General features: G+C 41.0%; 1 protein-coding gene across 8 annotated transcripts in view; it reads right to left on the reverse strand.

Moving 5' to 3' along the window:
• HOMER1 (homer scaffold protein 1) overlaps window positions 1-17712 on the reverse strand; it is a 183167-nt gene that overhangs the window by 97150 nt on the left and 68305 nt on the right. For all 8 annotated transcript variants that reach the window (XM_073584162.1, XM_073584167.1, XM_073584161.1 and 5 more), the window contains 3 exons: window positions 16653-16784; window positions 13678-13770; window positions 5580-5722 (listed from right to left, as the gene is read on the reverse strand). In XM_073584162.1, the coding sequence (XP_073440263.1) occupies window positions 5580-5722; window positions 13678-13770; window positions 16653-16784 (368 nt within the window). The remainder of the gene's footprint in view (window positions 1-5579; window positions 5723-13677; window positions 13771-16652; window positions 16785-17712) is intronic.

The raw sequence follows: 17712 nt of genomic DNA on the forward strand, positions 1-17712 counted from the left end.
TATTGCATGCTCGCTATTTACACTGCAGAGATGATGGGTGTCCAAAAACTGTGCATAAAGTACAAGGGGGTAAAACGTGCAATGATAATTGTATCCAACTGTAAATGCTGGAATGAAAAATCCATTTTATATGGAATCTGTCACCAGGGTTTTGCCATCTAACCTGAGAATAGTGAGACAGACCCTGATTCCAAAGATGTATCACTTACTGGGCAGCGTGGTGTAATTTTTATAAAATTACTTTTGTCAACAGGAGATCATCACTAGAGGATTGCTTGGCCTGCTGCCAGGTAGTCAAACCACGCCCCCATCACTGACTGGCAGCTTTCTGCCTATGTATAGTGTACCCATAAAGCTGCCAATCAGTGGGGTGTGCGGGGTTTTACAGAGCTCAGCATTTAGAGAACTGCTAGATCTGCAGCAAATAAAACAGTTTTTAATCTAAACTGAAGCAACAAGTAGAGTAAGTGACACATCGCTGCAATCTGGGTCTCTGCCCCGATGGTGTAGCAAAAACCTGGGGACAGATAACCTTTAATCTGCTTCCACTTTACATGAGGAAGAGATTGCACCTTAGTTGGCAGCGTAAGTACAGGGCATTGAAGTGCAAAACTAACTTATCACATAAATATTTATATTTCTTACACCTTAACGTTCATGCATTGTCTAGTTCTCACCTTCCAGTAATTTTTAGTTGATATTTTGCACTGAACACTTGTGTTATTTATCAGATATGTGCTGCTGTTGTTGTTTGTTTTTTACAGTGTTTAAATTTCCTCCCTAATTATCTCATCCTAGTAATTGATATGTGGGTAGCAAACCAATCCTTCCCCACTTCCTATCCATATCACCAATTTGTTTACAAGCTCCCTTATGTGACAAATCACTCCTGTCCAGGATCTTCAGGTGACAGCTGCTTCTTCACATTTCTATGTCATCTGTAGGACAGCTCTCCAGGACAGTTCTTCACCATATTTCTGATGTCCAAGAACACTCAGGCCACAGCCCATTTTCCAAGAAGACAAATTTCCCAATTCATTCCCATGCTGTCCTAATATTCCAGACCACGTCTACTTACTGCAGTCAGGATATTCCAGACCACGTCTACTTACTGCAGTCAGGATATTCCAGACCACGTCTTCTAACTACAGTCCTAATATTCCAGACCACATCTTCTAACTACAGTCCTAATATTCCAGACCACGTCTTCTAACTACAGTCCTAATATTCCAGACCACGTCTTCTAACTACAGTCCTAATATTCCAGACCACGTCTTCTAACTACAGTCCTAATATTCCAGATGACATCTTCTAACTACAGTCCTAATATTCCAGACCACGCCTTCTAACTACAGTCCTAATATTCCAGACCATGCCTTCTAACTACAGTCCTAATATTCCAGACCACGCCTTCTAACTACAGTCCTAATATTCCAGACCACATCTTCTAACTACAGTCCTAATATTCCAGGCCACATCTTCTAACTACAGTTCTAATATTCCAGACCACATCTTCTAACTACAGTCCTAATATTCCAGACCACGCCTTCTAACTACAGTCCTAATATTCCAGACCACGCCTTCTAACTACAGTCCTAATATTCCAGACCACGTCTTCTAACTACAGTCCTAATATTCCAGGCCACGTCTTCTAACTACAGTCCTAATATTCCAGGCCACATCTTCTAACTACAGTCCTAATACTCCAGACCACGCCTTCTAACTACAGTCCTAATATTCCAGACCACGCCTTCTAACTACAGTCCTAATATTCCAGACCACATCTTCTAACTACAGTCCTAATATTCCAGGCCACATCTTCTAACTACAGTTCTAATATTCCAGACCACGCCTTCTAACTACAGTCCTAATATTCCAGACCACGCCTTCTAACTACAGTCCTAATATTCCAGACCACGCCTTCTAACTACAGTCCTAATATTCCAGACCACATCTTCTAACTACAGTCCTAATATTCCAGGCCACATCTTCTAACTACAGTTCTAATATTCCAGACCACATCTTCTAACTACAGTCCTAATATTCCAGACCACGCCTTCTAACTACAGTCCTAATATTCCAGACCACGTCTTCTAACTACAGTCCTAATATTCCAGGCCACGTCTTCTAACTACAGTCCTAATATTCCAGGCCACATCTTCTAACTACAGTCCTAATACTCCAGACCACATCTTCTAACTACAGTCCTAATATTCCAGACCACGTCTTCTAACTACAGTCCTAATATTTCAGAGCACATCTTCTAACTACAGTCCTAATATTCCAGGCCACATCTTCTAACTACAGTCCTAATATTCCAGACCACGTCTTCTAACTACAGTCCTAATATTCCAGACCACGTCTTCTAACTACAGTCCTAATATTCCAGGCCACGTCTTCTAACTACAGTCCTAATATTCCAGACCATGTCTTCTAACTACAGTCCTAATATTCCAGACCACGTCTTCTAACTACAGTCCTAATATTCCAGACCACATCTGCTAACTACAGTCCTAATATTCCAGACCAAGTCTTCTTACTACAGTCCTAATATTTCAGGCCACGTCTTCTAACTACAGTCCTAATATTCCAGGCCACATCTTCTAACTACAGTCCTAATATTCCAGACCACGTCTTCTAACTACAGTCCTAATATTTCAGAGCACGTCTTCTAACTACAGTCCTAATATTCCAGGCCACATCTTCTAACTACAGTCCTAATATTCCAGACCACGTCTTCTAACTACAGTCCAAATATTCCAGGCCACATCTTCTAACTACAGTCCTAATATTCCAGACCATGTCTTCTAACTACAGTCCTAATATTCCAGACCACGTCTTCTAACTACAGTCCTAATATTCCAGACCACATCTGCTAACTACAGTCCTAATATTCCAGACCACGTCTTCTAACTACAGTCCTAATGTGAGAGACCACAGCTTCATAATGCAGTCCTAATGTGCCACACCACATCTTCTAATAATAATTATAATCTTTATTTTTCTATAGCTCTAACATATTCCGCAGCGTTTTACAGTTTGCACACATTATCATCACTGTCCCCGATGGGGCTCACAATCTAATTTCCCTATCAGTATGTCTTTGGATTATGGGAGGAAACCTGAATACCCGGAGGAAACCCACGCAAACATGGGGAGAACATACAAACTCCTTGCAGATGTAAATAGAAACACCAGCAGAAAATATCAAATGTCCATGCTATAAGGCGACTCAATATCATACTTCAATAAAGGAGGAACAACGAGTATATATAGCCAAAAGTACAGAGAAAAATTGTATTTATCAAAAGTTATACTTTAATAAATATATGTAATACAAACATCATATATTAACAAACATGCATGGGCATACTTCCCTGAGGAAGCGACACCTTGTGTACGCGAAACGCGCGTCGGGGTATATGACCAAGGTCTAGACGGGACTTTATACACACCACTATGGGTAATTATTTTGTACCAATTCTCTTATAAATCTCTCCTTTATCGTGCACTGGATTATATACTTGTAAAGGCGCTAATTAGTGTCTATGGGAGGTTGTTTACCTAGCGGTATAGGAATTGTATGCTTTGGGGAAGTCAGTACTGTTTAATCCCTATCGCTGGATAACATGTGTTTCTAAACAACCTTTAACCTTCTATATGATCTTTTTTGAATGGTGCATGTGTTATTTAAATTTTGGGTCCCGCTTTTCCTGGTCATTATATTGACCCATGGAGTTAGTCACATGACATTGATGTATGCCCATGCATGTTTGTTAATATATGATGTTTGTATTACATATATTTATTAAAGTATAACTTTTGATAAATACAATTTTTCTCTGTACTTTTGGCTATATATACTCGTTGTTCCTCCTTTATTGAAACTCCTTGCAGATGTTGTCCTTGGTGGGATTCGAACCCAGGACTCCAGCGCTGCAGTGCTAACCACTGAGCCACCGTGCTGTCCAAGTAGTGTCACACTGGCAAGTAAACATGTGGGAAAACATAAAGTTCCACTGAATTGGTCAAAAGCTGATTTTTACGCCTTCCCTTGTTTTGTATTTTATAAACACTTTGGTAAAATGCAAAAGAAACTTTCAAAAAATTTACAAGAAGATGAGAACATGTTCTTGAAAGTCAGACAAACAAGTAATCTTTGAAGATCCTTAATAAAATACATAATATTAAAACATCAATATTAATACTAAAACCTCAAGGCACACGAACATGTCTGATGCAGCCCATCGGACATCACATCAGAGACAATACTGAAGAACAGGGAACGGCACTCACTTTTCTACAGAATTCGTCAGCTTAAAAGGATTTCTCAGACTTCATAAAACAAATCTCACAAAATAAAGAAAAAAACATCACATACCCATTGATTCTCCCGTTGTCCCAGCTCTACTGACACAATGTTCCCTGCAGGTCCTTAAATGAGAACAACCGGTCAGTCATTCACGTGAACACTGCAGCCAATCATTGATCTCAGTTGTTAAGCACCATATATACAAGAGTCACTGCTGGGTGAGTGATTGGCAGCAGTGGTCACATGAATGTACTGTACATGATCATTGCAGGACAACTGAAGATCTTGGCAGTGACACTGGAATCAACAATGAGAAAGTTTTATTTTCTAACATTCTCTACTCTTGGCAAGTTACCGGTACATAAAAATCAGGAAAAACTCCTTTAAAATGAACCTGTCAACAGGTTTTTTTCACCTAATCTGAGAGCAGCATAATGTAAAGGCAGAGATCCTGATTCCAGCGATGTGTCACCTACTGGGCTACTTGCTGTCATTTTGGTGAAATCACTGTTTTATCTGTATAACCCCACCTACACCACTGACAGCTTTCTATGTACTGTACATTGGCAAAAAGCTGCCAATCAATGGTGTGGACGGGGTTATACAGAGCTCAGTATTTGAGCACTGCTAGATCTGCAGCAGACAAAGCAGTGATTTTATCAAAATGACAGCAAGCAGCCCATTAAGTGGCATATCACTGGAATCAGGGTCTCTGCCCCTAAATTATGTTGCTCTCAGATGGGTTAGTAATACCTGGTGACAGACTCCCTTTCAGTGCAATTATTTGCATTGATGCAGCTTAATGGAATCCCTTTAATGTACATTGTGCGTTCTCCATAATTAGGCTTATAGTAGTTTTAGGGACAAAAATCTTAAGCATGAGGTGTCCGTTTCGCCAATGGTGACTGGATCAAATATCGGCACAAAACAATCCAATAAAAGAAACTATATATTACATTATGCACTGCAGCATTATTGCTGAACAGCAAATTACTCAAATAGGGTTAAACAACAACAGCAGAAAAGATCGGTGGAAACCATTTCTGAATTAGATGTCCCCACATAACAAAGCATTGCCGACCACCGGCTGATCAGTATGTGTGATGACACGCTTGCACATAGCTAGTAGGTGATTTGGTGCCACCATGTTGGATGCTACAGCAGATCAGAGATTGCATATAATCGGCCAACTAGTCAGGAGGTAATGAGAGTATCCAGAGACACAGATACACATCAGTTAATTAAGATTTGTGAACTGAATTGGTACCTATGTGTAAATGGCAACGCATTCTGCGTAGGTTCAGCCCTTGGTTCAGAGTTTTGCGTCACTTCAGGGGTTGTTCTTTCGTCATCCGTTCCATTAATGCTTTCTGGCGTTAAAGGAGACTGGATATCCCCTCCGGCAGATTCCTGTAAGAAAACATCCAAACCATTAGTATCAGGATAGGAAATGTAAGAACCGACCTGGCGAGCAGATATTTCTAGAACTTCACTTCTAGAAGCTGATCACAGGGAGGAGCTGCATGGAAATGTTAGGCGAAACGGTGCCAAATGGAGCCATTTTGTACGGATCTGTTATATGAAGCCCATAGTCCATTACTGGCCCGAACTGGACAGAATCCATAGGGAGGAATATCATGGGGTGTTCTACTGAATGCCATATTACAGAGTGGTCCCCCTGGAAGCAGTACTGTCAGGGCTGGATATGGTGCTCGTGGTTTGTAAGACAGAAATCTGGAGCCGTGCACACAGCTTTGCTGTGGATGAACCATGACATTAATTTTACATTGTAGATTACTGAGATCGACAAGGATAATCTAAGCAATTTGATTATATATATTATATACAGTGGGTGCGGAAAGTATTCAGACCCCTTTACATTTTTCACTCTGTTTCATTGCAGCCATTTGGTAAATTCAAAAAAGTTCATTTTTTCTCATTAATGTACACTCTGCACCCCATCTTGACTGAAAAAAAAAAACAGAAATGTAGAAATTTTTGCATATTTATTAAAAATGAAAAACTGAAATATCACATGGTCATAAGTATTCAGACCCTTTGCTCAGGATTGAGTAGAATCTCCCTTTTGAGCTAGTACAGCCATGAGTCTTCTTGGGAATGATGCAACAAGTTTTTCACACCTGGATTTGGGGATCCTCTGCCATTCTTCCTTGCAGATCCTCTCCAGTTCCGTCAGGTTAGATGGTGAACATTGGTGGACAGCCATTTTCAGGTCTCTCCAGAGATGCTCAATTGGGTTTAGGTCAGGCCTCTGGCTGGGCCAGTCAAGAATGGTCAGAGTTGTTCTGAAGCCACTACTTTGTTATTTTAACTGTGTGGTTAGGGTCATTGTCTTGTTGGAAGGTGAACCTTCGGCCAAGTCTGAGGTCCAGATCACTCTCGAAGAGGTTTTCATCCAGGAGATCTCTGTACTTGGCTGCATTCATTTTTCCTTCAATTGCAACCAGTCGTCCTATCCCTACAGCTGAAAAACAACCCGATAGTATGATGCTGCCACCACCATGTTTCACTGTTAGGACTGTATTGGGCAGGTGATGAGCAGTGCCTGGTTTTCTCCACATAAATCACTTAGAATTATCACCAAAAAGTTCTATCTTTGTCTCATCAGACCAGAGAATCTTATTTCTCATAGTCTGGGAGTCCTTCATGTGTTTTTTAGTAAACTCTATGCAGGCTTTCATATGTCTTGCACTGAGAAGAGGCTTCCGTCGGGCCATTCTGCGATAAAGGCCTTGACTGGTGGAGGGCTGCAGTGATAGTTGACTTTGTTGAACTTTCTTCCATCTCCCTACTGCATCTGTGGAGCTCAACCACAGTGATCTTGGGGCTCTTCTTTACATCGATCACCAAGGCTCTTCTCCCATGATTGCTCAGTTTGGCAGGATGGCCAGATCTAGGAAGACTTCTGGCGGTCCCAAACTTCTTCCATTTAAGGATTATGGAGGCCACTGTGCTCTTAGGAACCTTGAGTACTGCAGAAATTCTTTTGTAACCTTAACCAGATCTGTGCCTTGCCATAATTCTGTCTCTGAGCTCCTTGGCCAGTTCCTTTGACCTCATGATTCTCATTTGGTCTGACATGCACTGTGAGCTGTGAGGTCTTATATAGACAGGTGTGTCCCTTTACAAATGAAGCCCTATCAGTATAATTTAACACAGCTGGACTTCAATAAAGGAGTAGAACTATCTGAAGGAGGATCTGAATACTTATGACCATGTGATATTTCAGTTTTTCTTTTTTTAATAAATTTGCAAAAATTTCTACATTTCTGTTTTGTTTCAGTCAAGATGGGGTGCAGAGTGTACATTAATGAGAAAAAAATGAACTTTTTTGAATTTACCAAATGTCTGCAATGAAACAGAGTGAAAAATTTAAAGGGGTCTGAATACTTTCTGTGCCCACTGTATATATAGCCAACAAGAGAAAAATGGAGAAATAAGGATATTCAGGATATAACTTTTTTATTGTTTCCAAACAGGAAAGCTATTAGCAGACTGAATTTTAGGGGATTAAACAGGGACTCAACACTTTCTATAAATCCCATCCACTGTGCTTGTAACCTAGAACACAGCGTTTTGGACAAAGCGCAGGTGACCTGAGTCCTGAACAATGCTATTCTGGATCGTGGGTGCATAACCTTATACTACATTTTTCAAAGAACTGAGTCCTCAGAAAATGACCTACTGTTTTAATCAGGTTTTTGTGTTACATGTATTTTTTAAGCATTTTGGCAATATATATTATTTTCATATCATAATCTGTAATAATAGCCCTTTCAATATTTACATTAAGTAACATTTGGCAACAGTGATCTTCAATCTAAAAAAAAACATAGCTACAAAGTTATATCTTGCCTGCTTGTTTAGTCATAGGGGTGTGCTCCATTGCGTTCAATCATGGTTGTCACAACCCACACAATTTGAATTATGTTCCCAAGTTTGCGCCAACGTCACTTGAAATCCCGCGCTTGTACAGTGTGTATTGGGGAGTCACGCTTGCACATTGTCGATCGGCGAGCTTTGCATGTGCCGTGATGGGCTGCTCCTTGTGCATGCGCTCTGAAGCTGTTAGTGGTTACCAGCTTCATTGACTGTTCACACGCGCAAGGAGCTGCCCGTCATGGCACATGCGCGGCTCGCCAATCGATAATGCACAAGCGCGGCTCCTCAATACACACTACACAACCATGGCGACCCAATACCCACTGTGCAAGCACGGGTTTTCAAGTGATGTCGGTGCAAACCCAGAAAAATAATTCAAATTGTGTGGGCGGCGACAACCCTGATCCAATGCAATGAAGCACACCCCTATGACTAAACGAGCAGGTAAGATATATATAAAGTATACTACATATTATACTATATAAAGTGCTTTTTGCTAATGATTACAGCAGCGATTTTAATGAAAAAATGTATTAGTGATGCACATTGCATCACTAACAACGCACTGTGGACAGTCTAGATGCTACAAATTGCATGACAGGTTCCCTTTAAAGTGTCAGCACAGCAGACACATATGGTTCTAGCTCTGGTCAGTGATATGATGCTGTGCTAAAACATCATGGGATTTTGCTGGGCTGTTCGCTATCTGTCCCAATTCCCCCATGCACCAGAACGCTCGCCTTGACGGAGCACTTCTGTGTTCCTCTATGAGAGAGTCGCTGTCAAACTGCTCTGACAGCAGCTAAGATAGTGGAGAACAAAATGTCGACCATCAGAAATCTGGTATGTTGGATCATGAAATCATCTGCAGGGGAAAAATTCGGAGACCCCCATAAACATTAGATTGACAGCCCAATTTAGTCTAAACTGTATGGTCTTATGACCTTGGAAATCCTAATACACTGATCAAAAAAATGAAGGGAACATTTAAACACAATGTAACTCCAAGTCAATCAGGCTTCTGTGAAATCAACCTGTCCAGTTATGAAGCAATACCGATTGTGAATTAATTTCCCCTGCTGTTGTGCAAATGGAACAGACAACAGGTAGAAATTATAAGCAATTAGCAAGAACACCCCTATAAAGGAGTGGTTTTGCAGGGGGTGATCACAGACCATTTCTCTGTTCTCGTCCTTTTTGGCTGTTTTGGTCACTTTTACATTTTGTCATTGCTCTCACCCCTTGAGTTACAGTACAGTAGCATGAGGCAGTGTCTACAACCCACATAAATTGCTCAGGTAGTGCAGCTCATCCAGGATTGCATATCAATGCGAGCTGTGGCAAGAAGGGTATCTGTGTCAGTCAGCACGGAGAAGATACCAGGAGACAGGCCAGAACACCAGGTGACATAGGGGGGCCATAGGAGGTCAACAACTCAGAAGCAGGACCACTACCTTCTCCCATGAGCAAGGCAGAACAGGAGAAGCAGTGTCAGAGCCCTGCAAAATGACCTCCAGCACGCCACTAACACATCCATGTGTCTGCTCAAACTGTAGGAAACAGACTCCATGAGGGTGGTATGAGGGCTCAACGTTCACAAGTGGGTGTTACGCTTACAGCCCAACACCGTGCAGCGCGACTGGCATTTTCAGAGAACTCCAAGACTGTCAGATTCGACATTGACACATTGTGCTCTTCACAGATAAGAGCAGGTTCACACTGGGCACATGTGACAGACTGACAGAGTCAGAAGATGCCGTGGAGAACGTTGTGCTGCCTGCAACATCCTCCAGCATGTCCGGTTTGGCAATGGGTCAGTAATGGTGTAGGGAGGAATTTCTTTGGAGGGCCGGACAGCCCTCCATGTGCTAGCCAGAGGTACACCTGACTGCCATTAGGCACTGTGATGAGATCCTCAGACCCATTTTGAAACCATATGCAGTGTCAGTGGGCACTGGGTTCCTTCTGATGCTTGACAATGCTAGGCCTCATGTGGCTGACATGTGTCAGCAGTTCCTGCATGATGAAGGCATTGATGCAATGGACTGACCTGCCCGTTCCCCAGACCTGAATCCAATCAAGCACATCTGTGACATCATGTATCGTTTCATCCACAAATGCCATGTTGCACCACAGACTGTCCAGGAGTTGACTGACACTTTAATCCAGGTTTGGAAGGAGATCCCTCAGGAGAACATCCGCTGCCTAATTTGGAGCATGCCCAGGCATTGGTAGGGAGGTCATACAGTCGCATGGAGGCCACACACATTACTGAGCATCATTTCCTTGTCTTGAGGCATTTCCACTGAAGTTGGATCAGCCTGTAATTTGATTTTCCACTTTGATTTTGATGATCTTTTCAAATACAGACCTCCATGAGATATCAATTTACATTGATAATTTTTATAGTTTATTGTTCTCAACGCATGCCACTATGTAATGAATTAAGATCTGAAACTGAAACATTTCTTTCAGTGATATCTATGATGTGGTATTTTAGTGTTCCCTTTGTTTTCTTAAGCAGTGTTCTTGCTCACAGCAAAAAAACTGCAAAAAACCTGGAATGTCACAAGACCAGAAGCAAAAGACTGAACTGAGAACCAATTTTAAGACTGATAAAACACTTGTGATGGTATCAGATTTGTGTTCCAATTTTTCGAGCCTATCTAGACCTGTTTTTTTCATATTTTTCTATGGTCTGATAATATAATTCATGATATCTAATATTTAAACCCTTAGCCCCTAGTAATAAACTATGAATGTGAAGATAACCTTGAATGGCATTATTTCCAATGTCACCCTCGGAAGAACTATTCCTTTTGTAGAATAAACCAATCGGACATTGATAATCCAGCAGCATGACTTGGTTTCAGCAATGTAACGTTGGTTTCGAGAATGATGTCCCTCTCAAACAAGAGAACCAAAATAAATGGGACACATATCTTCATAATTGGATTAGATTTTTGTGTCAGCAGGCTCTCCATCTCTCATCTCTCGGTGGAGATGGCTAAGCCATGCCAATTGTGATTGCAGCTTCTTTCAGCCAATTTGGACACCTGTGTTGTGAAAACTGGAACAACACCAATTCCTTACTCAACAGGAAATGACCAGATGTCAGATGCAAACGGCCTTCAATCAAATCCACTAAGCTGGTCGTGGAGAAAGCTTTCTGACAACCTGAAATAGAACACAGGACGTTCTTGCTTCTTTTAGTACAGAAGGGAGACATGTTATGTGGCATTTATTGGGTTCTTAGTATAACGGCATCAAGTATCAAACATGGATGGAATGAGCTTTATTGCATAGTCATTTATGCTGTGCATGATTTATGTGGTTCCATATGTGCTGAATCTGTACGGGTTCCCATGGATTCTTGGATGTAGCATTTACAGCTTTTTTGGGTCCCATAAAAAACTAAACCAATATGTAGGTATATAGGTATAAGTGTACTGCATAGGTGTGCATTCACACTGTGGCCATTTAACAGACAAAGCTAAGATAAAAGCAAAATTATATTTGTACAAGCAGGGGCATGGCTACCCCTTTTGGGCTGTTCATTATGTTTATTTAGCTTTCCACAGGCAGGTGTCTGAACAGATGAGACCCAGAGCTGTTCTGTCCTTATCTATTTCTACATCTGCTGGTACATAGTAAGGTGAACTACAAGAGTTTAGGACCACCTTGTTGTGGTGGGATGACTTTTACACCTTTTCTTTTTTAATCAAAACAGTGTTAGCTGGTACCGTATGTTACTTACATGTACTATTACTATTTATTCATTTACTTAAGACAGGGTATTTGCTAATTTTGTTTTATCTTAGGTTATGTCTGTTAAATGGTCACACGGTGAATGCACAACTACTGTCACAAGGGTGTCACGCCACCTTGGAAGTCCTGGAGTTAGATGGTCACGTCGGTAAAGAATAGCAGTTCTTCTTTAGAGATGGTGTAATTTGTGTCCTATATTAAATGGATTGTTTCCTCTGGTGCTGAAGAGGTTAATAACCCTTTATATGCTGCTCAGAAACGTGCAGCTGCATTTCAGCTTCTTCTGATCTGGTCAATACCTCTTCCTATACAAACTGGCCAGACCTTCTTGTCTCTGCCATTGAAAGATTTGTGTTCCTGTGCTGAGTGCTAAAGCTAAGTGGTTGGAGAGGAGATGTTGTAGCCTTGTTCTGTGGTTTACTGTTGTATGTGTATGTTTATCTCCAGGTCCATGTTCCCGTTTAGTTTATTCCTCCCTGTCCCTATCCTCCTATTGTTGATAACTGCTTTTGTATGACAGAGGTTTTCTGTTATCCCTGTTTTGTTTTTGTGTCTTGCTTACCTTACATTTCTGTCACATGTCTCATGGGGTGGAGGAGGGGACAATTCAGGGTTTAGCAGGAGAATAGTAGGGTCGGAGACTTGGGCCTTTCTATCTTCAAGAGTACCCCCGGGACAGGGATAGTTAGGGTCCCAGCTCCAGGGACAGTTTGAGACCACCCCTTCCTTACTGAAGACCATCACAGTGTGACACCTATGCAATGTAGTTATACCCACATATTCTCTGGCTCATTTATTATTTTTTTTAATTTGTACAAACAGTGGCATGGCTACCCCTTTTTTGGTTGTTCATTATGTTTATATACTGTAGCTTTCCATAGTCAGGTATCTGAACAGTCTACATCCGGTCCTGTTCTGCCCTTAACTAGTTTTACGTCTACTGACACACAGTGAGGTGAAATACAAGAGTTAGATTGCATCCCGATTAGGTACACCTTGTTGCGATGGGAAGGATTTTACACTTTTTTTTATCACAATAGTACCCTATGTTATTTACGGTACATGTACTATTTATTCATTTACTGATTACAGGGTATTTGCTTAGTTTTTATCTTAGGTTCTGTCTGTACAACTATCACGTAAATAAGAGCGTGTAACAAACTGAAAAGATAAAAATCTAAATAAATAGTTTCTAAAATAGTAAGTCAGAAAATTAGGAATATAGTTCTATTAGACCAGGTACCTAAACCTTCCACTGGTTGAGTCTTGGACACATGTTCCTGTGATGGCAACTCCCCAGAAGTAGTGTGTGAAAGGGATGGCTGACTGGTTGTGTCACTATCTAAGCCAGCCCTTTCTTTGATGTATGGAGAGATGTGGGGGCTGACTTAGCTGTTGAAGAAAGCAGTCGGCCAGCCCCTTCACATACAGCTTTGGTCACTCTGTCTTGTATTTAGTACAGCGCCAGAAATGAGGCCACCAGGACTTGGGATGGATCAGTTGATGGCGTGTCGGAACATTGATCATATAAGGGCTACATTAATACTCTAATTTACTATTTAAACATCAGTCAATTATATTTCTGTTTCACTGGAAAAACCCTTTAAAACCAAAAAATAATGCAGTAGAGTAAGGTTTATGGGTAACAATAGGATACCCCAATAACAATGATAAAGAGTTGGCAGGAACCTTACCTGGGAAGGAGTACTAGTCAGCTCCATCTTTTCTTGGGATTTCTCCTTTGCTAATCGAGCAGCTTCTTTAAATTCCTGAAATTTTTCTGCAAACTAATCAATGAAAAGGAAAATTAATGAAACCCAAGAGATAAGTACACAGACAGCACCCATCCCATGTCACAGTACTAAGAAGTGTGCGAAGAATGAGGTGGCATCAATACACGGCCACTTTTGGATGGGGTTTACATAACCTGCGTCACCTTTTAGGTCCAGGACATGCCTGAATTTGCCATGTTTGTTTCTAGAAAAATTGGGATAACCCAGGAAAATTCGGAATTGTTGTTAACTGTGACATGTCTGTGTTATCATCATGTGGCAATCACAGACGTGGTACACCACTTACCAGACATTTTGGGAAGTTTCTACACTTCTATCGGGCAATGCAATGTGATGCAAACATATAAAACAGAACCATTCGGAAGCAGGATAGTGCAATAAGTCGCGTGCATGGAGCTTCAGACTGTACGCTCACATACAGGGGGAGATAATCATATCTTATGTCTAACACGTAGATACACGGGTGACCCTGTAGATAAAGGGACCCGCTGCGGTATGATCCCCTCTGCACTTACATTTTGGGTTCTCTGTCTTCACTGTTGCAGTGTTTAGTGTTCTGTTAAATTCGTACAATTTTACATACATACTTGCTTTTTTAAAACATTATTCAGTGTCACGAAAGATGACAGTGCTATATACAAAATAATGAGGATGAAAAGTAACCAGCATAAACACTGTTAAATATAGTTAGAGGTAACAAACACGATAAATCCGCAAGAAATAAAGGCAGCATTGAGAAAGAAATGCATATAAAGCGCTAGGATTGCACAATAATGTAGACACACAGACCATGATTCCAATAATGTGTCACTTACTTGGCTGCTTGCTGTAGTTTTGATTATGCTGTAGTTTGTGGGTTGATTATCATTAGAGGACTAGTAAACCTGCTGCCATGTAGTCCTCCATATTCATGAGCTCAGTATAACCCCGCCCCCATCAATGATTGGTGGCTTTTTGCCTATGGTACACAGAAAGCTGCCAATCAGTGGTGTGGGTGGGGTTATAGAGAGCTCAGCATTAAGAGAACCGGTAGATCTACAGCAGATAAAATAGCAGATAAATAGCAGTACTGCAAAGTACGGCAATGCGCAAGTGCAGGGAAAGGTCAGAGAGACCCAGCGCCTGCGCACTGCAGGAAACTGCTCTGGCCTCAACAGGGCAGAGAAGTACTCCTGCGCAGAAGCGCAATGCCGGGGAGCCATAAAGCAAGCAGGAGGGTGGTGTCACCAGAAGATGGAAGGCGCCGGACCTGGACTTGCGACACCCATTGGACCGGACCACAACAGACCACCCCCCGGGTGAGTATAATAAAACTTATTTTTCTTATCTGGCAGGTTGGATCGAGGGGCTTATTTACAGCATTATAGAATGCTGTAGATAAGCCCTGAATGGCAGTGGCCGCATCTAATAGCGGCCAAAACAGCTGACAGGTTCCCTTTAAAGGGAATCTGATACTAGTCTATACTATATATGTAGGTCATAAGAAGCTGCATAAAATGATACCTTGATATCTGTGATATGATGTCTTATTCCAGAGAAATCCTCATATTTCTCAATATGTAAATGAGATGTTAAGATCTCCCAGAGAAACTGCCTCCAGAGATTATTTCAAATGAAAAGGGTGTTATCTGTGTGAGACATGTAACTAACACAGAACAGGTAGAACTGAAGTTTGTCTCATAACAATCAAGTTAGCAGCTGCAGCTCTCACAGCTCTGTGTGTGATATATGGGTGTCAGGAGAGTAGGTTGTCAGTCATTACATGTCTCCCAACGGTAACTTCCTTTTCACTTAAAATAGTCTATGGAGGCAGATTCTATTGGAGATCAATATCCGGCCTATAGTCCTAAACAGCTCATTTACATATTAAAAAAACATGGATTTCAATGGAATAAGAAATTTGATCATAGATATCATAGTATCATTTTATTTATCTTCCTATGACCAGCATGCCCATGTAGATGGCTTAGGAGGGAAGATCCTCCTGAGAGATTCCCTTTAAAGAAGCACAACTCCTATCAAAGTTTTTATCCTCTTAATATATTGCAGTCATCATATTATATATTACTGTTTACTAACAATTGCTCATTTTGCCTTTCTACCAAGCTAATTCTTCTCTTTTCTCTGTTCTACGCAGAAACAGTAAGTCTCTTTTCCCTGCATTTATCCTCTCTTCAACTCTTGACCCTGCTGCTCCGTCCTCACCTTGCCAGGGACTTTGGCAGAGACTCCTTCAGGGGAGATTGACCTCCTGTTGCTACATAGAGCTTAGAAGGATTCAGCTAGTCAGTTTTTAATCACGTGATGTCATAGACATAATGGAAAAGAGAAGAATTAGCTGGGTAGAAATGCAAAATGAGCAATTGTAAGTGCACAGTGCTATATAATATGATGATTGCACTATATTAAGACGATAAAAACTGTGATGGGAGGGCTTTTTTGAGGCAAAGCCACAGACTAATATTATAATTTAGGGTACTGTCCTATGCACCAGTGGTAATGCTGTAGCACCCCTACTACATCAGAAAAAAACACATTTTATAAGTGTCCCGGTATCGACAAGGAGGTATGATGTAGTGAAAAGGTTGTATATCTTACTGGGAAGGTGTGTAGTTTAAAACGCACCAACACTGTTGTAAAAATAAGTCAATCAAAAGGTTTTGCAAAGTTAGACAACCGTGTCAGTCCCTAAATGCACCATCCAGAAATGAGCCACTTTCGGCACATCTTCAGCCTGGTCTGTGTGTCGGCTGTCTATGTTCTTCGCCACTTTCAGCATTTTGGATCAGTATTTTTAAACCAAAAGTGGCTCCAAATAATAAAAAAAAATAAGAAATGTGTGTACATCATGCAGCTGTCTATCACAGTACACTCACCTTTGTGAGATGATGCTCGGAGGAGAAGCCAAGGCCGTACACTGTGTTAGCCCTGCTGTCCGCCCACTGGCCAAACTTCTGGGATGTTTTAGTGAATGTCATGTTGGGACTGATGGTGCTATTTATTATTGCCTGGCAGAAAAAAAGACATAAAAGTGTAAAACCAAAATCAGAAGGAAAAAATATGAAAGATGAGATTCAAAATTGTATTACTCTGTTTTATTCACCGCCCTGTGTTCATCAGTGGGGAGCCAAACTAGCAGCATTTCTAACGTGCCACAGAAGTTACAACCTCCTTGCTAATACTACTTGGTTCCTGAAAATATTTTGCTAGTTTAGGTTTTTACCCTTGTCTCAGAAAATAAGGGCAACATGCATGAGAATCCTATACTGGTTCCTGCCTCGTTCACACCCCTTGTAAAAAAAACAATTGGTTTTAATTGCTTTTAAAACATCATTGCAGTTTGTTTTTCATCTGTGACACCAGATGATGCCAAATAACTAATTAGTGTTAAATGAGCTAAGTTAGATGAGCTTTTATTTTCGACCCATGGCAAGAAATAGAGCACACTGCCAATGCATAATTAATGTACTGAAAGTTATATAGGGAAGACATAGGGTTCGCGCAAGGTCATATATACTCTAAATAGGACAAGGATTAGAGGAGGCTATTGCCATACACCACAGGCCTCTGGATGACACTTCTGATTAACCACGACTGTGGTCAGAGCATACCTGAGATGTTTAGGCAACCTAAAGACTATTTTTTATATTTAGCAATCTTTTAGGTATTGCAAAGCTGTGAATTTTTGCAATGTACTTCTCAATCATATTTTTCTTACTTCGTGCTGCAGTGCTGTGTCAAATGTCCATTTCAAGCTTCTTTAGAAACAGCTTTCAACTGCTGCTCACCTAAGATCCCTACTCCACTTATGAACAGAGTACGGTAATTCCTCTCTCTGAGCTTCTCTGCTTTATACTGTACTCAGACAGGGGAATTCACGAAATCTGTTAAAAAAAAAAAAGGGATCATCGCTGAGCAGCAGTTCAAAGCAGCATG

Source organism: Dendrobates tinctorius, unplaced genomic scaffold, assembly GCF_039654945.1.
Source record: "Dendrobates tinctorius isolate UK_male_01 unplaced genomic scaffold, ASM3965494v1 ptg000083l, whole genome shotgun sequence".
In the NCBI taxonomy this organism is placed as follows: domain Eukaryota; kingdom Metazoa; phylum Chordata; class Amphibia; order Anura; family Dendrobatidae; genus Dendrobates; species Dendrobates tinctorius.